Source organism: Tigriopus californicus, chromosome 5 (genome assembly GCF_007210705.1).
Source record: "Tigriopus californicus strain San Diego chromosome 5, Tcal_SD_v2.1, whole genome shotgun sequence".
Taxonomy (NCBI): Eukaryota; Metazoa; Arthropoda; class Copepoda; order Harpacticoida; family Harpacticidae; genus Tigriopus; species Tigriopus californicus.
In genome coordinates, this window is record NC_081444.1 from 7,165,140 (window position 1) to 7,186,000 (window position 20,861).

Here is a 20,861-nt window from a genome sequence, read left to right on the forward strand (position 1 = left end):
CCATGCAAAGGGAAGCGGAGCACTGCAACGCATGGAAACGACATTTGAGATCAAGAGGAGTTCCATCTCGAAGGCCCTTACTTCATCTCGCTCTAGCCACGGCTGTCCATCCAAGGGGACCCATACAAACACACACTCCCGCTCTCTCAATCTCTCGTTCTCTGCCTTTAGCTCTGATATGAGGGAACAAGAGATAGACCCATTGCGCAGGAACGTGGTCTTCTCGCCCTTCAGCCGTCTCCTCGTCATACCTCGGCGTGGTCGGTGGTCCTCGCCTTCGCCGGTAGTCGTTGGCCTCTTCGACAAAAAAGAGAGCTCGTTCTTGACGACAACCTCGGTTCAGGTCCCGAGTGTCTCTGAAAAGGCTTTTAACATGAACGTCGTAATGCGGACTGACTAAGAGTGTCCGTGTCCGAAGAAGAAGGCGCCGAAGGGTTCTCTCGACGGGATCACATCGTCCTTGCGTCTTAGCAGCTCTCAGAAAGTGTGTATGTACTCGTCGTATGTATGTCGACATCTAGCGGGCCTAGTGGGCTCCACTTCTATCCCCCATCGTCGTCTTATGAATGTGCAGTTGGACCGGGTGCTTCTTCTTCTTCACCGTGTGATGAAGGATGCGGTAGAGAAAAGCGAGTTCCCCTCATCCAAAGAGCGAACGAACGAAAGAACGACCGTCCACACACTCCATACACTACAAAACACTCATTCTTCGTGGAGAGAAGATAGTATGTAAACATTAAGGTCGTGATCCAGTCCTCTGCGGTGGAACCTCACTCCTACGTATACATATTTAGGCCTTACCAGTTCCATTGGGATTCATTATTGTGGCCAAGTGCATTCCATCAGTGTGTTCGTGGCACTCGTCAAAGCACGAAAGTGATGAAGTTTGACCCTCATTGGCTTGTCTTCGAAATACCGGAAAGTGCTCGAGCAATCCTCAACCACGATTGAATTGAGATTTGGCCTTGGGGTTGCTCTTGGCTGGGTTGGGAGCGTCTACTATGCAAATCGGCCTTGGAAATGAGGCTTTTCTAACTTTTCGTTATTGCTCAATTTGCATTCCGAGAAGGTAAGAGGCAAATTTACTTGTCGACAAAACCTCGTTTCAAACAGAGGAAAACTTTGAAAAGAAGAAAAAGGTTTGAATCATTATTTTTTTTCAATCACATAACAAACTTGGACCAAGCCACTCACTCACTAAAAGCGGGTAACACGTGTGTGTTCTCGTTGTAGTCGGTTAAGAAAAACTAATTGAAAGACTAGCCTACGTTTTTGTCCTTTCAAAATTGCCCTGGATATTTGCTTTCAAATAGAATGAAAGTGTATGGTATAGTGTATATTGAGAGCGAGCGAGTAATGAAACAAAATATAATGGACTCCATTTTTGCTCTGTTCCAAACTTGTGGACCCTTTATAGATGGAATCCAAGCCGAAGATCCTGAATGAGAATTCCCACGTTCTCGAGCAATGGCTTCTAGAAGAGGCCAGCTTAGAGTGGCTGCAGCACATCCTGTCACGAAAGCGGGGAATGAGGAATGTTTCGACAAGTTCACAGCCAGTGCATTCCGGACAAAGGCTATCAAGTTTGGCACACCAAGAGACTGAAGTGAGTGGTGGTGCTCCTGCCCCGCCAGAAAATGTCTCGCAATCTTTCTCCAATGAGACGGACGAGATCAGTGAGTCAGAGGAACGGGCCTTTCGTTCAGTGGTTCCCCGAAGTGCGCGCAAGTCCGTGACCAGTGACCTTTTCCACCAATGGCTGTCCGCCCATCAACCCAGGGGCGACATCCGCAAGCAAACCAAAGAGATATCGGGGGTGATTTCCTCGGCCTCGCTCAAAAAGAAGACTTCCTCGAGGGGTTCCATTGAACAAAACGATCGTCTCATGGAACTTATCTTGGACATCTCCAACGAGTTGGACATTGATGTCTTGTGCCACAAGATTGCCGTCAGTTTGAGCTCGTTGGCCAAAGCGGATCGTTGCTCAATGTTTTTGGCCCGAGGTCCAAGAGAGAACCGCTATCTTGAGGCTAAGCTCTTTGATGTCCAACCAACAACAAGTAAGGCCGCCAATCATAATAATATTCTCCGTCGTCTCATTTTCCCGGCCATTTTTCGTTGACCTTTTTTTGTTTGACTTGGTCGCTTTGGGTGAGCAATTCCGAAAAGTATTCGATAATACATTGGACAGGGAGGGTCATTCTGATAACAAATGCCCTTTCCCGGAAAGTGCCAACTCACGAAGGCCAATTGCTCTCTGCCCACCGACAACGATGACCTGCTCTGGAAAAAGTAAAAAACGCGTGGGACAATTGCTTTGACAACGGTACAAAACTAGTTTCATCTAAATTACTACAACAAAACCATTCCCATTTGTCATGACGAGTAAATTCGTAAACGAGACCAAAAAAAATCGCAGGCTTACCTAGCTAAAAGGACGGTAAAAACCCTGAGACATACTATCTTTACTCCCGTCGATTTAGCCCCCTCCTCCCCCAAAAAAGAATAAGCCCTTCAGTTAGCCTTTTTCCCAATTTTGAATTATTTTGCATTCGTTTGAACGACGAAAAGGACTCCTTGGGGCGTGTCGCTCGGTTCCTTCGTTGTGACATTGTCTTCGACTTTCATCTCGTCAGGGTCTTTGTTGGTGACTAATGGAACCGACAATTTCGCTCTTCGGGGGAACCTTAGCGATTTGAATTCCTGTCTGAGACAAACTCGTAATCGTAAATCTCTTCTTTTTATCCACGGATATTGTCGCCGATAACAATTTGATATGGGTTATGAAAAAGATGAGACGGATCCCGAAAATTTTCAGGATAGTCCGGAGATCCCTTTTGGATTTATGTCAAAAATGGAACGTCTCAATTTTCCCATTTCGTAAACTTGTTCAACTCCTCTAGAGACTTACTGGTTCTAACGTACCTACATACTGTAGTAGGTAGTTACATTTGTATTTTAGGCAACAATTTCACTGAAACGATGCTCCTACCGCCCAATAAAGGAACCGAAATCAAACTCGGAAATCATTTTGCTCCTACCGCCCAATAAAGGAACCGAAATCAAACTCGGAAATCATTTTCCGATCAAATTTGAGCTTTGCGCTAAAGACAAATATGAATCATAACTTTCAATCTTCACCATGGATAGATTGAACACTCCACTTACTAATTTTGTCCGTTCAGCCATATGTAGCATGATGAAATAGCCATGACATCTAATTGGGCAATGATTCATGGTGAGAGAAATCATGTGTATTGTTGCGTAGATAATGAGGTGCCTCAAAAGTCGAAGGTCCCTCCAAACTCGATCCTATGTTCCATGGTCTCAACCCCTGATTAGAGCGAGGTGCAAACAAGCTCTGGATTTACTCAAAGACAGTGGATCATCTCACACCATGTCGTTCCCTCTCTCTCTCTCTCACTCACTCTCTACTATTAGGATCATGTTTGCGGTAAAGTTCCCAAATAGAAAGTACAAACATGATACTCGTGAACGAGAGTATTTGCCTAGTAAGGTAAAGGGGAAAGGCTTGTTGGATACATCTGGCGACGATCATCTCAGAATAATTAGATGGGTACCAATTGCCCCCAAACGGTACGCCTTGTTTCCAGTCCATGGACCCACGGAACGCATAGACAAAAGTAGCATTTGAAATAAGCACAAAGACCTTACGGAAGGATTCAAAGGGAACGATCAACTCCTCATTTCCTACTGCCGGAACATGGTGAGGTCGTTGCTGTCATCCCTTCAGACAATATGTCATTTAAACGAGCAAGTTGGTTCCGTTAAAAACAAAAAAGGCATCAAGCAGGAACGACCAAAAAACACACACACACATAATGTCGGATATTTGATGGGGCAAAGACAGGGCAATAATGGAACAAGAAATCAATAAGAAAGAGAGCTTTGTTAAGAATTAACAAGGCTAGATGGGCCTCTCAAGTTAATCTACGGCATCTCTCTATAGCTTTTCATATAGATGACTCTCTTGACCCGAATTAGGATGGTGAAGAAACTTCTAGTGATATGGATCTACATCAGAATAAACAAAATCGCATTGCTTTGATAACTCGTTTTTCCAAAATTAGCACTAAATATGATCCAAAGATCTGGCCAAACTTGGACTTGAAATTTGGCTTAAGGAACTTAGGAGAGGTTCCCAAAGTAATATGGTAATGACGGCTCAAAATTGGAATCTCTCGGTCAGCTACATTATTTTCTTTTTTTACAATAACATGTTGTTATTTGCAACGCCTTAAATCTCTTTTTTACGAAGGCATTATGAAAAGAAACTCAAGAGTTCCTTTGAACCAAAGCTGGCCGATATAGCAGGAAATCCGTTTACAATTCATACAACTAGAAGTCTGTGGATAGTGGAATTGAAAATGTACGGTAGAAACTTCATGGAAAAACTTTTCAGTTAGAGGAAACTCCATACTTCTTACCTTCTTAGTCGTGTCGTGTTTGATCGGTATATGAAAGAGGAAGCCAAAACATTGCTCCCCTGGGCTCTTGCTTTTTATGGATAATTTACCAATTAACGACACCCATCTATGATTATTGGTTGAATTCCAACTTTCTGGAAAAATCATCCTCCCTACGTAAATCAAAACGAACTTATTCATTCTAGGAATTAGTGCTGTACTTATATTTGCCTTAAACTTACCAAATTATTGAGACCTCCATTCTTCATACATAAAGAGATTGAGCACAATGTGAAATGTCCCAACGGTATTCCTACTTATGGTTAATTCGTATGAGTACTAACCGCGGGAATCCATGGCGGACAGAAAACAAATATGACACTTATTTCCCATTAAGCAGATGTTTACGAGTGCACACAAACGGACATGTAGGCAATCCCAATTCGTCCATCCATCCATCCATCCATCCATCCATCCATTTATGGTAGCCCAGGAGCTCATTTCGAAATGATACTGCCTCTATTTCATTGGTCATTAAACGAATAGAAATGGCAAACCACTCTAAAAGAGAAAAAAAGTAATGCATTTCGCTGCGATAAAAAGTGAACAATATCATTCGTACATGGTAGCAAATGAGGAACAATATGTTTTCTAAGTTGCAATTCAATGTCAATTATCATTTCTAGCATTGGACGAGGCCCTAGCCAGAGCCAACACGGAGAGAATCTTTGTTATCATGGGCGATGGAGTGGCGGGTCAAGTGGCTCTGACCAAGGAGCACATCATTATCAACGATGTTCATGGAGTAAGATGATTATCATAACATGTCATTGGAGTTGAACTTCCTATCTATAATTGGCACCCGTTTGATCGGCGACAGGACCATAGATTCAAGCCGGAGGTGGATGAGAAACTCGGATTTTCAACTTCCGCCGTTATGTGCTTGCCTGTGTGCAATTACGAGGGAGAAATCATTGGCGTGGTTCAACTAATGAATGATAGGAATCCGGGATTCGAAACAAAAGAGTTCTCCGAGACAGACGTCAAGGTAAGGAGGACTAATCATTGGGTCAATATGTTTGAGTGGGCTTCCTCGATAAGGGGGCGATAATAAGACGAGGGGTTCTCTTGTTTTCAGCTTATGGAGAGATACCTCACCTTTTGTGGCATTGGAATTCAAAACGCCCAATTGTTTGAAGTCTCCATTCTAGAATACAAAAAAAATCAGGCAAGTTGCAACAGTGCGATGTATATTTTGTGGTTTGGCTCCTGGAAAGGTTGGTTCTAGACAAAAACCACCAAAGTAAAAACAGCTTTTTAAATTGCAAACTTTAGCGCCTTGACATTGGAACGCGCTCACTGAATATAAATGTGATTTGCTTCCCCCTCAAAACAGTAGCAGGTGCCACATTTTACCAGTTTTCACCCAAGCTTTAGAGCCTTAAATTCATAAAAGATTGATGAAGAAACTAGCTGGGAATTCAGAAATGAGAAATGCACCGTCATACAATCATTTTGTCATATTGAATCGAATGCGAAGGATCCTTCTGATCCTTTAGATTGGAGAGGAGGGAACGATTGGATTGGTCCCCTCCAACATCCGACAAGAACCCTCGAGGTGGCAATTTGAAGGTCCATTTCTTGCTAAATGACTGTCAGAATCTGCCGATCGGCATCTTCATCGTCCGATTTGGAACTGGCAAGATGGCACTTCTTTCTCTCTTGTTTTCTTTGAAAGCCAATTCTTCATCAATCCCGTCATGATTCCGAATCTTTTCTCTGGTTACTTTACTTTGATACTTCTCTCTGGTGAATCTGATGATCCTCTTCATCCGTTTGGAATTACTCTTAAACCCTTAAAAATGAACGTCGAGTCGAGCCTTCGTTTCCTAAGCTCGGAGGTTCACTTGGGCTCACATGTGCTGGCGAAATCTTTTGTAACCATGACGACCTAATCATTAAGTATAAAGCCGAGTTGTCATTTGTTGTACTAAGTGGCGTTCATTTGAGGCGGTCCCTCCGTGGAAAGTCGCTGTCTAACTAAGTCACATGATTTGTCTCTTTCAGCTCCTTCTCTCTCTGGCCCGAAGTTTGTTCCAAGAGCAGATGAGTTTGGAACGCCTCGTCTCCACTATCATCTCCGAAGCCAAGGACATGTTGAAATGCCAGCGATGCACAGTCTATCTCTTAGATCTGAAGGCCTATAATGCGGTAAGTTCCCAGTTGGAGGAATCGTTCTCTGAAACGGGTGCTACCTACCTACCTACCTACGTACCTACCTAACTATGTATCGGAATGCTAGACAAGGACAAGCCAGCGGTGGTTCCAAACCGAAAAAGATCGAGTCTGAGTGAAAGTGGTCCTTATCACCACTCTTAAACTTGGTTCATGGGTGGCCCACCGCTATGCTGAGGAGGCACAATGTTCGATAGACACTAAATACCAATATTACATAGCTTCACCAGGCAGGCAGTGTTTCAAAACTCAAACCACTGGACTGCTTTCTGTTGGTCCTGGCCTTTCCGTAATTTATTCAAAATGCTTTGGTATCCTACACAAGGAAAACGATGCCAAAAGTACATTAGCTTTCCTGGGGAAGACCTTCACCCTATCGTTTCTTCCCATAGTTCCGGTCAATTGCATGTATTGAATAACAAATACGTAGTGCATCTTAAGTATTCGTACCGTACTATATGTATGTACTAAGGTACATGAGAGGCCTGGATTATTTCATCGGAGACGTTCCCAGGCTCTAAAATGACCCTCTTTTCTTTGTTCTATCCAGATGGAGAGCTCTTTTTTCCATGTTGGTCATGCTGGACAAAGCCCCGGTGTGTCCCCCTCGACATCTTCTATTTCGGTTGAGCGAGCGATCCCGCCTTCATTTGGTGGGATTGAATTCATCATTCAAGCATCTGGAAGCGAGGTGAGTCCATGAACGAAGATCCGGAAACGCCGGTCCTTGCAACCCGTTCCAAAGGACTGAGTCCTTAGCAAAGATGAATGCCCATGTGCCAACCATGAAATGGGCCAAACAAATGCTAGAACAATCTTTGTCTTGTTTCTAAAAATTAACAAGTTGTTGGAGAAGGATGAGAAATGAAGGATAAATCCATTACTTTTGTCGTTACTATGACTACAACCAAAGACAAAAACCTGAAATAGAAAACTCGAACTATTGCTATTAAAGAAGTATGTCCTATTTGGGCTAAATCAAATCGTTTCTTAAGGTGTGATTCTGATTTGATTTGTACCAACTCCCATTTTTGTTCCTTGCCGATGTCTAATTCAAGTCAATTTTTTATCTTATTCGGGTGGTGTGGCATTACTTGTCCTGATTTTTGTTTTGTTTTTTTCATGAGAAATGATCTGGTAAGAACGTTTTAGTTTTAAGGCGGCAACAATAAGCATTATTTGCAGAGCCTGACGATTTTCGTCCGGGTATGGGTGTCGTATCTTCTTTATAATCACGTTATGAGCAAACAAAGTGAGGTCAAAGGAAGTTGTGAAAATGCCTTCATTATTGGATACAAAGTTGTTATTCGAGAGTGATTTTCATAGATTGTCAGATCATTGATCAGTACTTGTGCAAGTGAAAGTTACTTCTTGATCATATGTGTCTCATTGAGTGGTTATGTATGGATTTCTCCATTAGACTGGACGATGAAGGAGTGTGCTATAATTCATTATTCAAGTTCATTTTTCTCGCAATTGACGAGAAACAGAGAGAATATGATATGTGCATTAATTCTTCACTTTGAATGGGCCCACCACATAAGGCTTCACTTGTAAGTCAGAGAGATAATATTATGCATTCATTTGATTCACAATACATAGCTGATGCTTTAAAAAAACTTTGTTGATTTACACAAAAAAGCGTGAGAAAGGAAATATATTTCAATCCTAACATTTTTGAACCGCTCATAAACTTTGCATTTTTTTCCTAATTTCAGGATGCCATATTTTTTCTTTTTTCGTGGAGTCATTTGACCAAGTGAATCATGGCTAGTAGTTTGCCTTGCAAAAAATTCCACCATCCAAATTTGATTGTTATGGCATGTCAGCAGTTGCAATCAACGAGTAAACGATACTTTTTGGTGCGAAGCTACGTAAAAGGCATTAGGGTAGATTATCCCTCTTTGGTTGGTGGCGAGTCGATCGTACAAATGAGGCAATGAAATCCTCTTTATGTGTAACTGGCCTTGGAATCATCGATGAGCGCGCTACATCCGCCCTCCCATGGGAATGAGTTCCTCGTTCACAGCTTTAAACTTCCACGCAAACTTTCTCAAAGTCCAAGCCAACATCTGCATCTTTTCGGAACTGACTGACTGGTTGCTTAGTCGGTTGGTTGGTTGGTTGGTTGGGTATGGGTTGTTGGTCTGGTGTGTGCTTGCTTTCCTCTTTTCTTCATCTCGTTCTTTTGGCACAAGACAGAGAAAATCTTATCGTAGATTAACAGAACAAAGCCTTTCGAGAGAGAGGAAGCTAGAGAGAGAACAAGGGCGAATACTACCATTTGAAGAACATCGGCCTCTGCTTTCACCTTTTGACATGCACACGCCCTCCCTTGAATTGAGTTTGGCATCATTCTTGGATGTATTACTTTGCTCCCATCCAATCAAGGGGGTCTTTTTTCTATTCGTTTCATTGTTACTGCCTCGTTCCGTTCAATTGATCCTACAGGGAACACTGGGTTAAAACGAGAAAAATGCTTTCACACAACTTCACAAAAGCCTTCAAAGCAATGATACGGCCTGACGATGAGAAGGAGCCTCAAGACTGGAGAAATCGTAATTTCACACTCGAATAAATCCAGAAAGCCGGCCTGTCATTCGTGTTTCTCGATATTCCTTCTCACTCCGGTATTTGGTATTCATCAGCAAAGAAAACATTTAGGAGTCTCCCCCGACGTTGTCACGGGTCCACGACTCTACATTGTGATTCGACTGAACATCATCTGAGAGCGGAGGTTTTTTTTGAACCATTTGGCCTCTGACAATATATCAGTTTCCCCCGTCTTAAGTGACCCAAGCTAACAGAGCCAGATATTCTGTTACTCCGACGGTATTTCCTCAAACCTACGAACAGTTAGTTCCCTCTGATGCCTAGGAAGAGTTCTTGGAAATACCTCGCGTCATTTGAAATGGAGCTCTGCCTAATGGTTCCAAGCATCAACGGCTCAAATAAATGATAGGGAAGCTAGCCTAGAGAGTAGTGACGGTACCTAGTAGAATGGAAGGCAAGGTCACATTTTCACTCGGTGATGATAAGCCCTCAGCTATTTGGTAGTCCTCCCTCGAGCGCTAATTTTCTTTGTTTTCCTCTGAATCACTCGAACTTCAAGGCCCAGGAATGTTGGGATTTAGGGCTAGGGACCCTAAAACCCTAAAAACAAGTGGAGGGATGCCTCGTTTAAGCGAGACAAAAGCTTAGCACTCTCTTTCTAGATTGCCAGATCATTGGATCACGATTGATCACACCGAGATCCAGCCAGTCTCCATGAGCAATATACATTATCCATTTTGAGTCTTCCTGTTTCCTCCTCTCCAGGGCCATTGTCATAGACTCGACACGAGCAATCAAGAATCACGTCCATAAATCAAAACTCTTCTTCCATACCACTCCTAGGGCTTTTCTTTACTTTTTCAGAGCGAACTTCCACTCCTCCAAGCCCAATCTGACTCGAAAGCACCCCAGATCCTGGCTCAAGCTCTGGAGGAGATTAGTTTCCAACAAGCTTGGGAAATGGAGGGACAAGGAATGAGGGTCTACACACAGCACGATAAAGAGCTTCAGATCTCACGAAGAAGCAAAATCGCGAAATATGTGGCTTACACAAAAGAAGTAGGTATTACCATTATCGTTATTATCACGTGGGTGACCTCGAGTTAGTTCCAGGGTTGGATCAAGAGAGGCAAATTAAATTCTAAACGGCTGAGACATTCTCTAATTTAAAAAAAGGTAAAGTGAGAAAGGAGATGAAATAAGGGATACTTTCCAACTTTAGCACTTGATCTTGGAGACAAATGAAAGGGAAAGGGGATTTATATTTGTGAGTTTCAGCGAACTTGGAGTATCACAATGGATCTGGGCCACTTTTTGTAATGGACTAATTAGAATCCGTCTAAAGAAGACAAAATGGTATTTTACATCAATTTAAGATACGAACCAACCTAATACATTAATGCACTCTTAAGAGCATCAATGTACAAGTAGGACATTTATCTTTTTACATTAATCGCAAGATGTAAAGTGAAGTCTCTTTTAAGGAAAATAATGACGTTAAAGTAACCGTTTCGCGGCGTACAAAAATTTCGCCTTAGTTGAATTCAAACCTGCATCCAACATTAGTCAAAATAGAGTTTTCAGAAAGGTGTCTGTCTGTAGTGTGCATGCAGCAAATTGGCACATTGTTTTCTTCTGCATTCCCCAAAAGTCTGTGAAGAACATTTACAGAATGAAAAGTAGGCTTTCGTGGAGTTCTTTTTCCATTCCAGAATGTTGGCATTTTCAAAGAAACTTTTCTTGCCATCCTCTTTCAAATAAGTCTAAAATAGAAATCTGGAGGAGATTCATGAATATTGTGCTCCAATCCTCTCGCACTCGTTGCGTACTGAATCGAACCTTTGTGACCTAAGGCTTGAACAAATCTGGAACAAAACTAACCCTCTGACTCGTATTCCATTCTCATTAGGTACTCAATTTGAATGATGTAGCCTCTTGGCTAGGAGAGGAACCGTTCGTGGAAACGGCTGGATTCGTTCCTCTGAACATGTTGTGTGTCCCAATTTTCAACGGAAATCGAGACGTTATTGGCGTGGCACAACTAATAAACAAGGTACGTGTCCACTAGAGGAGGCCAATATGTCATCAAATCTCCGTCCCATGTCCCGTATATATACTACCAAGACATTCCACTCAAGTCCGAGCAGAAGCGTGCCTATCTCTTTGTCTCTTATCTCTTTTTGAGTGGGAGAGTTTGGAACTGGCATGGAACACAATGAGGATAGGCCAACATTTTCCTCCTATGTACTCAAAGATAAAAGCTTATGGCAAGTTGAAAGTCCGGCAATTATTTCCGTGCTCTTTCAGGAAAACAATAAAAAGTTCGACGAGTCAGAAATTAGCCTTTTCGAGGCCTTCGGGATCTTCTGTGGGATCGGCATCCATAACACCAAAGTGTATGAAGGTGCTTGCAAGCTAATGGCCAAGCAGAAAGTAGCATTAGATTGCTTGAGCTATCATGCTTCAGCCTCAGATGGGGATACGGAGTGGCTGGTCAAGGCAGAAATCCCATCAGCTCAAAATTTTAATCTGTTCAAGTAAGTTGAAGAGTCCATTTCTTGCTCTTTGGTCAATTGTTCACTCTGCACCCTCCTATAATTTTCAGATACAACTTTGACGACACGCCCTTGCAGGACGAGGAGACCTTCAAGGTCACAATTCGCATGTTCATGGAATTTGGACTGATCAACCAGTTCCAAATACCTTACAAGGTGGGTCGAGTGTTTGCTTTGGTCATCGATCACGGATTCTGGCGATGAAAGAACCTTTCTCGTTGTTTCATTCTTTTTAGGTGTTGTGCCAATGGGTTTTGAGCGTGAAGAAGAACTATCGTCCCGTCAAGTACCACAATTGGCGCCATGCGCTCAACGTTTGCCAAACCATGTTCACGGTGCTCAAAACCGGCAAGATGGATCGCTTTATGGATGATATTGAGGTAGGTGTATTGGAGCATCAAGGGGATTTGTTGTTGGAATCGACCACGTTGGAAACCCTGACCTGCTCGAATTATCCTAAACCCCTAGATAGGTAGATCTTATAGGAGCTCATCATCATCATCATCATCATTCCCAGAATAGCTGGTTGCTTGTACTCAATAGGCTTTGGCCTTGCTTGGTTCTCTCTGGCCTTCGATCACATACTCATGGTTGACCTCCTTGAAGTGAGGAGCTTGTCTTCTATTCAACTACTGCATGCCTGTACATAGCGAGTCTTGAGACTCATATGAACGGAAATGGGACAACTCAATGCGATTGCACGACAAAAGGACGACCAAACAGAAAACACACATGCACCTACCGTCCTGCCACGATAGAACACAGTAAACGTTCAGATTGTCGGTAAAGTACATTCATGTACATGTACATGTTTGTTCGACCTGATGTACAATACTGCCACGAACAATTCTTTGGTGGTCTACTTTTGTATTCATGGATGACGGAGAAGTGGAAAAGCAAAGCATCATCAAGCAAATGGACCGACAATAAAGCAAAGACCCATTCTCACCATGTTCTTTGACACATCGTGGCCTTACGGGAGTTTAAGTTATTCTAAGAGCAAAATGACATAAATATTGTCACACGTTCATTTAACAGGGTCTAAACTGGCGATAGTGGCTTGCAAGCATTTCTGATTTTAGTTTTTTTGACCACATAGTTGAAAAGGGAGAAAACCAGTTATTTTGCCAGGTTGATATTCGAAAATATCCCCTTTCGAATCTAGACGTCCCATCTTCCATGTTATCTGGTTAGCGTTTTGCCATTTATTATGGCCTTGCTTTGCCGACCCAGGGCGTTGAATGGTGTATGACATGTCAGAAAAGTCAAAACTTGTTGTCGGAAACTCTATCAAATATTTTGTTTCTAGTGGAAAGAAGGTTCTGGTATAAGCAGCTTTTCCCTCATGCATTTTTGAGGGAAATTCAGTGAAAACGAAAGTCAGAAACCGGAAATCAAACATTTCAAACTTGAAGAATCTTTCTTCTAAGTCATGAAAAAGGAGAAAATACAGATAAATATCTATAGTACCGATGAGTGGTACAGTTTTTTCTCTGAAAACCGTACCATCAATGAAAGTATTAGATTAATCGTTGCTCTATGTATGACGTTAACCAGGCAGCAAAGAGTTCATAATCCAAAAGTACGATCAAATTCGTTCACTTTGATCATCTTCCGTGATAGTTGAATCTAATAGCCCCCTTACGCTGCTCGAAATATGTTTTACGTTCTGCACTCCAGAGGGCGCTTTGTCATTCAGCCTCTAGCAAATAAAGGGCCGATTGGGCCAATTCCTTGTTATTGAATTATCATGCGTTTGTGTTGTTTTTTACTATTTCTATCAAAATCTGATTTTCAATTAGTACCTCGGGTCACATAATGTCCGGAAAAGAAATTGCGTTCAAAGCAAGGCAAGAGCACTTAATGTAGCAATCTACAGTGCCTCTTCCCGTTTTCTTTGGGCCGTGTGACGTTGCAAATAAGGGCCCTTATGGAACGTTTCAAACCTCAAATGACTAAGTGCTAACTGTGGAAGCCACAAGTCAAACGCAAATTCGAATAACTGTATGGTTCATTCGAGGCCTTTTCCGTTCGTTCGTTCGTTCATGAATTAGTTCCAAGTCTAGGAACAGACTCTCTCGAGTACCATAAATTGTTCCCCCCCCCCGTTCAAAGTTAGTCGAATTGGACCATTAGCCCGTTTCAACTACATCGCAGGATTAATGATTGTCGAAGAAAACTTCCCCCTTGGAGGTGGTGCTCACTTGAGTTAATCTATGGCTTTTCTGGACAATTGAAGCCAACCTCAATAAATGGCTTGACAAGGAAAGTTTTTGGAACCGTGTGAATAATGCAGTATAACAATGTGATATGTGACAATCTCTCTTGGCTTTCAGATCTTTGGTTTATTGGTGGCTTGCTTGTGCCACGACCTTGATCATAGAGGAACCAACAACGCTTTCCAAACCAAAATGGACTCTCCGTTGGCTGTTCTCTATTCCACTTCCACTATGGAACATCACCACTTTGATCAATGTGTTATGATTCTCAGCTCGGAAGGGAACAATATATTTCAGGTAGGGCCTTGTCATTTTCTCGTTCCGGTTTATTCATCAACCTTTGGTGCTTCACCAACACATAGCGCGCATCATTCAGTCACTGAAGCATAAATATGTTGGTAGGCTTATAGAGGTGTACGAGCAATTGAATAATTCACGCTTTGCACCCATAGGGCATGAGTACCGACGACTACCGACATGTGATGAGAATTTTGGAACAAGCCATCCTCTCCACAGATTTGGCTCTATACTTTAGAAAGAAGGATCTCTTCCTGGAAACTGCCAATAAAGGAGAGATTGATTGGCAAGGCGATAAGAAAGAGCGTAAGTGAAAGATCCTCTACAAACGATCTTCCCTAACCTCCTCAAAGTCAGCCAATTGTTTTGTTAGATGTCTAACAAAATGGAGGTCTAATTTTAGTCTTGTGTGGGATGTTAATGACCGCCTGTGACGTTAGTGCCATCGCCAAGCCTTGGGAGCTCCAACATAAGATGGCCAAGAGAGTGGCTGACGAATTCTTTGATCAAGGAGACATGGAAAAGTTACGCCTCAACATCCAACCGATTGTAAGTGGACCTGACCTCAAATGTGTTACACACGGGCTCTTCTGAGGCATCACAACTACTGTGTATGACCCGCTTTCATTTGGTTTTCTCTTTCAGGCCATGATGGATCGAGAAAGGAAAGACGAGCTGCCAAAAATGCAAGTCGAGTTCATTGACGTTGTCTGCAAGCCTTTATACACGTCGCTGTCTGAATCCTTTCCATGGATTAAGCCTCTTTTGGATGGATGCATTGACAATCGCGAAAAATGGGCGGATCTCGCTGAAAAGGTCAACTCGAATCACCCTGAGAGCATTGAAAGAAGTTCTGCCAATTATCTAATTTTTCGGAATTGTTTACAGGTTGAAATGGGACTGACTTGGATCGATCACGATACGATTGATAAGCCCATAGAGGAGCTCGTCGCCGGGAACGCGGAAAGCACGGACTTTGAATTCAAAGTCGAGACTCTGAAGAACTCATCCATTTCAAATTCATCCAGTAGGAGGGAAAGTGCCATTTCAAAAAAAGTACGCTTACCTTGACCACTTTTAGTCTGCATGGCATCTGCTCCTTGTCCTTGTTTGATCAAACTTTGGTTTCCGAACCATTCGGAAAAAATCCTAGTTTTTTTTTATCTTCCATTACTCTTGGCTTGGAACTATTTCTTCAACAGGCGGCTTTTCTTTCGACTTTCAGAATGACCTTAAGTTAAGGAAACATTGAAAATATGTCCTATTCCTTCACTTGCAGTCGTTCCGGAGCGGCAAAAGCCCCGGGAGAACCTCCAGTTTCTTTACCCGTCGCTTAAGTGCCAAATCTCCTTCGACGCGAAGCCGTCAATCGCTTTCAAGCATTTCTGGAAAACCTCCCAGTGCCAACCCCAGTTCTGTGTCGTTAGGGATGGAACAAAACAACAACCTACAACAGCAACAACAACAGCAGCAACAACAACAACAGTCATGCCACTCAAATGAAAGCTCACGTTCATCCAGGCGATCCGGAGAATTTCGGAGCATGCGAAATAGCCGAAGTATGGAAGAACATCCGGATGACGGACATAGCAATTGTAGCCATGAGAATGGCGACGACCAAGAGACCGGGTCGGTGGTATCTGATGACGGAGGCAAAGGTGGCAGCTTAGGGGGCCGAGTGAAAAAGACCACGAGTAAAGTGTGCAACGTTTTATAGCAATTAAAGAAGTAGTGAATTCTTAGTGACCGTGCAAGAATTCTCTACAGATCCATATCTTTCGCCAGATTCGGCCAAAGGGGGTTCCGATTTGGTTGGAGACACGAATCCAACCATTTGAATGACTGGCTTGTAGTGTCTTACTTTCACCTCGCTCATGCCATGATGACGACCTCATTTTTCTTGACCTCAACCCTCAAGTAATTTCCCCCGTTTCAACCCATTCTCCCCGCTCTATGTACGAATAGATTTCACCGCATGTGGCACACGTCAGTCGAACTCTAATATGTTCAGTGCTTTTGGATTTTATTCGCACATATAGATATATCTATATTCTTCAGAGAAAATATACAGTACTTTGCTGAGAATTTTTAAGTTGTTCGTTTTGGTTGGTGAGTGAACTATTCCAACGGTTGTTTGTTGCTTGAAAGCGGGTCTCCCAAGTCACCGTCAGGCGTGTTCAACGCTTTAACACAAAAATAAATACATCTTAGGCATCATTGGAAGCCGAATCCGAATTGGGCGAGGACGCGGCCTTAGCAAAATCTGATGGGGCACTGGTCGTGGTCACCTTTATGGACGCTGGAAGGGATAAGGCTGGAGGTTCGGGAGATTGTGGAAGTTCAGGCTGAGAGATCGGATGTTGTGGCAAAGAAACATTGAGGAACAGACTTGCATGAGAGTATCTCATGTGATTCTTGAGATGAGAGAGCTGTGTGAAGCCCTTACTACAGATGGCGCACGAGTAAGGCTTTTCTCCGGTGTGGATCAAACAATGTCTGGATAACTTAGAAGGGGTGGGAAATCTTTTGCCGCAGTAGCTGCATTCATGTCGCTTTTCAGTGCTCGCTCTCCCGCTGCCCGCTGTCGCTGTCGTGGCCTGCCCCGCTCCCCCCGCCGCTGTTGTCGTCGTCGATCCCGCCGGGTGAGGTGATGTTTCGCGATGATCCAGAGTTTCCGGAGGAGTCGACGTTCCGACCTGCAAATAATTCGATTTGTGGCATGTTCTCTAGCATGGACCTATCGACTGGGGCGAGGTTCATCAGAGAGAGACTGGGCGGCGGGGGCAGGGAGGAGTCATTTGAGTTACCACCGGCATTGGCCACAGCGGACATGTCCATTAGCAGGTCTGGATGAGTATTTCGGACATGAGTCTTGAGATTCGCAGATTGGGAAAAGGACTTGCCACAAAAGCTGCAGTGGAAGGGACGGAGACCCGAATGAGAGTATGAGTGTCGCTGCAGTTTTGACGGTGTCACAAAGCCCTTTCCACAAATGTCACATCGGTATCGCAGCTTCTGCTCATCAACCGTGTTCTTGCTGGTAAATACGGGGTGTTGCATCACATGTTGAGAGCCACCGGAGCCTGCAGAGGATGAGGAGCTCTTGACCGAGCCAACCGCCCCTTCCACCCCAGCCACTCCCTGATGATAATCAATGTTCTGCCAAAGACACAAGAACAAACATTACAAGCGGGCCTTAATACCTAAGCTAGGCACAATAATTGCAAAATTTCATGGGTGGTAAGTTGTCATAACATGGAAGCCAAGATCGATAAGCAAGAACATCGTCAAACAAAAAAAGCAAACCCTCAAAGAGGGTGCAATCCCTACCTGTGATCCTGGAATCATAATGTGATCCTCATCTTGAATAGGTGCTCCGTCTTGGTCTTGGTAAACTTCGGAATCGTATTCACTTCCGCCTTGACTGAGGTCCGGTTCCTCAGAATGAGCATTCCAAGCGTCCATGTGTTCCTCCTTTAAGCCCATGTCCTCCAGGTGTTCAGCCACTGGTTTGCCCTTGAACGTGTTATTCGATTTGACAACCTGGCTTGGAGATTCTGCTTTCCGTTTGTGATTATTCGAGATATTAGTCAAAGGTTTGACCTTCTTCATTGGAGGGGGACCACCATTGTTACTTCGCGGTGGACGAGGTTGCTGTTGGTTACTCGCCGGAGCGTCGGATAACCCTTTGATTTGGAGACAACGAGCAGCCTCCACGAGAGGAGCCAAATCCTCTTGGAGAACGTTGATTTCTCCATGATACATGTATTGAAGCAATTGCTCGAGATGCTTGGGATGAATGTCCTTGAGAAAGACGATCGGGTGCTTGTCCGGTCTCCGGGTAAGTATGGAGCGAAAGAACGAACTGCACACGCACAACATGATTTTGTGGGTTTCAAACACTTGGCCTCCACATGCCAAGGTTACATCCGTGAGGACTTCTGACGAACAGAGGTCCTGCATGATGGAAAAGAACGAGTTGTGGTGGTCATTCCACTTGAGGAGAAATTCCTCGCCACTCATGTTGTTGGAAATGGGGGCACTGGGGAAGCGATGAACTTGGTGGATATTGAATGAGTGTCCTTTGGTTTTGATGGCTGGATCGATGAATGGATCTGAGCGTGAGTTTCAACGTAACCTTTTCATTGAAATGCGACTCAGGAAATGTCGTGTGGCGGTCTACAATGGCCTTTACCTAGTGCGACGAGCCTTGAGAAGCCACGCTAATAACGGCAAAATGCTCCTGCTCCGGCGACGGCGACCACTTCGACCAAGAGTTTACCACCACCAGATCAGTGCTGGCTACGAGGAGGAGCGAGATCCAATCCTCACTCGAATCAGCTAGGGAAACAAGAGGCACGCCAAAACCGCCAGCTCCGAAATAGGTTAACGTCGGCTCCTCTCACCAAGAGGGAGGGGGGGGAGGACTGCAGCAAGTACTAGAGAGGTCGTTGAGAAGATCGCCCTGCGTGCCTCCTCCTAGCCTCCTAGGTGCTGAGCAACTCCAATCATCTGTGGACGCAACTGGCTGCCTTCTAGTCCTCACCAAAAGACGACGGCGACGACAACTATGATGATAGTGATGGTGAGGCGTCCAAGGAAGCTCTAGGGCGATTGAAGAAGGACTGAAAGAGGCAAAGAGACGAATCGTCCAGACTCCACTAACGTTCAAGGCGTCACGACCACCAGAGCAGAAGGCATAAGTGGATCGACCGAGGACAACCAAGGCAAACCCCTTGTTCGCCTGCGCTTCGTTTTTCATCGGCCACGCCGGACGCTGCAGTCCCTATCTACCCTTTGAGGCGCGCTGCTGGTGGTGGTATCAAAAGCGCGGGAACGAAGGCCATCGGCCACTTTCTATGAAGCCCTGCTGGAGGCCGACGACGAGGTCGGGCAGCAGACGCCTACCTTGGCTGCTCGCGACCAGTTGTTAGTTGGAAGAAAATTGAGGCGCGTGGAAGAGCCGAACAAAGGCTGGGGGGCAAGGTCAGCCAGTTTGGCCAAGCGCAACTCGACTCTGGCCGGCGTCTCGAGTCTCGAGTCCAAACGCGTTTCCTTGCGAGACCCCAATCATCATATCCAGCCATTCCCACAGAGCTCCATCATTCAACTCCCTTTGGTCTGGCTTTGGCCATAGTTTGGCACCGGTGGGAATGGCTGTTGAGATCATCCAAGGGAGAAGAAGGCAAGGAAGAAGAGGAGGTGGAGGAGGAAGAGAAGGAGGAGGCAAGAACTGGTGCAGAGGTGGATTGGAGGCAAGCGTGGCTTTGTGGTCTTGAGGTTGGCGGTGGTTTGTTGGATGGACTCATTGGACTCTCTCTGTCTGCCTCTGAGGGCTAGCTTGAGGGTTGCAAGCGGCCATTTTCGAAATACTCCAGGAGCGTAGATGGAGGACTCGAAGGGCCAGGGCCGAGAAGGAGCTGTTAAGGGGAAGCAAAGACTGCCATTGGTGCTTTTGGTGAGAGAGGATTGGGAATGTCGTAAGAACTCAACACGACAACGTGGGAAGGCTAGATTCGAGCTCGATGATGGTAGTGGTAGTCGAACGGTTGGAAAGAGTTCTCTTGATCAACCTGGCTGAGTCCGGTTCAAGCTGAAACCTGAAAAGGTCTTCTTACCACATCCGAGGGCTGACGAATGCAGTCATTTCAAGTCCAAAAAGCCTGTTCGATTCTTTTAAGCGTATGTTCTAGTTGAACGATTCCATACTTTCCTGAGCAAGCCATTTGTCATCCAACAGTTTTCGTTTTTTTTCGGTAAAACGCCAGCTTGATTATTACAACCTAAAATTGTAATGTTCGTCATTTCAGTTTACCATCAGTCTTGTGTCAAAGATGGTGCTTCTCAGTACGTTATTCTAATGGAACAAAATGATCAACGCCAGAAAATAACAAGTGGTCCTTTTAAGAGTTTACAAATATCAACAATTTGATCCAATTGCCAAAAGTTTGAAAATAAAAATACTGTACACAATAACACTTTGAATGGAGATGACATTCTCATATCGTCTCAAAACCGTCAAAATAGCGCTTATTCATCTGGCCTTGATTGTCACGGTATTTAAATGACTTTTTGTTTGGAAGTAAAAGTACTGTGCAATGTTCCCAAAACCTTTCATGTGGAGGGCACATATAACATTATCCCCTCTCATGCTTAACCATCATTTACAAAGAATTATGTATAGGTCGTTGGGGCCAACATCTTATAAACGCTCTACATAAGGCACAAGAGAAAATGCAGGGCAAGATTAGAGACCCTCTACACCCGGGAGGGCGAGTATATGTCATCAAACTTGACCAATATGATAGGCTGTCAATTTTCGATGAATATGGAAAGGTTTACAAATAAAGCAAAGCATGGAGCCAGTCATTTTTTAAAAACACTCACACTTTACAAAAGAAGTTGAAGTTTTAGATGGTTTATGACTGTTGGGCTGGAGCTCTTCAAAAGAGATAGTACACCGGGTGCGTCATGAAGAACAAGACTTTGGGACCAAAAAGTTTGAAATGGTCATATCTCTGTCAATAATGAGCCAAATTAGTCGAAATTTCATTTGCGAGCTCTTGTGACATTAG

The 20,861-nt window shown here is 44.0% G+C and overlaps 2 protein-coding genes across 4 annotated transcripts; one reads left to right on the forward strand and one right to left on the reverse strand.

The window, feature by feature from the left end:
* The first annotated feature begins 666 nt into the window (after window positions 1-666).
* LOC131880232 (cGMP-specific 3',5'-cyclic phosphodiesterase-like) lies at window positions 667-16,371 on the forward strand. Of its 2 annotated transcripts, none has more exons than XM_059226802.1 (18): window positions 667-1,069; window positions 1,418-2,060; window positions 5,114-5,232; window positions 5,308-5,475; window positions 5,566-5,655; window positions 6,495-6,638; window positions 7,213-7,353; window positions 10,080-10,274; window positions 11,125-11,268; window positions 11,523-11,752; window positions 11,821-11,926; window positions 12,007-12,150; window positions 14,107-14,286; window positions 14,442-14,592; window positions 14,690-14,835; window positions 14,932-15,102; window positions 15,175-15,342; window positions 15,566-16,371. In XM_059226802.1, exons 2-18 carry the CDS (start codon window positions 1,418-1,420, stop codon window positions 16,001-16,003), a joined length of 3,378 nt encoding a protein of 1,125 aa, XP_059082785.1. In that variant the 5' UTR covers window positions 667-1,069; the 3' UTR covers window positions 16,004-16,371. The 2 variants fall into 2 exon arrangements, with proteins under 2 accessions (XP_059082785.1, XP_059082786.1); XM_059226803.1 differs by having other exon boundaries at window positions 700-1,069; window positions 15,512-15,651.
* On the reverse strand, window positions 16,293-18,688 carry LOC131880233 (zinc finger protein 865-like). Of its 2 annotated transcripts, none has more exons than XM_059226805.1 (2): window positions 17,617-18,672; window positions 16,293-16,982 (listed from the first exon to the last, which is right to left on the reverse strand). In XM_059226805.1, the coding sequence occupies exons 1-2, from the start codon at window positions 18,307-18,309 to the stop codon at window positions 16,494-16,496; spliced, it is 1,182 nt and encodes a 393-aa protein (XP_059082788.1). In that variant the 5' UTR covers window positions 18,310-18,672; the 3' UTR covers window positions 16,293-16,493. The 2 variants fall into 2 exon arrangements, with proteins under 2 accessions (XP_059082788.1, XP_059082787.1); XM_059226804.1 differs by having other exon boundaries at window positions 16,838-17,445; window positions 17,617-18,688.
* Window positions 18,689-20,861: the final 2,173 nt, after the last annotated feature.

Coding starts and splice junctions, on each gene's coding strand:
- LOC131880232 (XM_059226802.1), top strand. CDS start 1,418: ATGGAATCCAAGCCGAAGATCCTGAATGAGAATTCCCACGTTCTCGAG. Junction 14,593..14,689: donor GCAAGGCGATAAGAAAGAGC/GTAAGTGAAAGA, acceptor GTCTAATTTTAG/TCTTGTGTGGGATGTTAATG. Junction 15,103..15,174: donor GGGCGGATCTCGCTGAAAAG/GTCAACTCGAAT, acceptor AATTGTTTACAG/GTTGAAATGGGACTGACTTG.
- LOC131880233 (XM_059226804.1), bottom strand. CDS start 18,309: ATGAGTGGCGAGGAATTTCTCCTCAAGTGGAATGACCACCACAACTCG. Junction 17,446..17,616: donor TTATGATTCCAGGATCACAG/GTAGGGATTGCA, acceptor TGTCTTTGGCAG/AACATTGATTATCATCAGGG.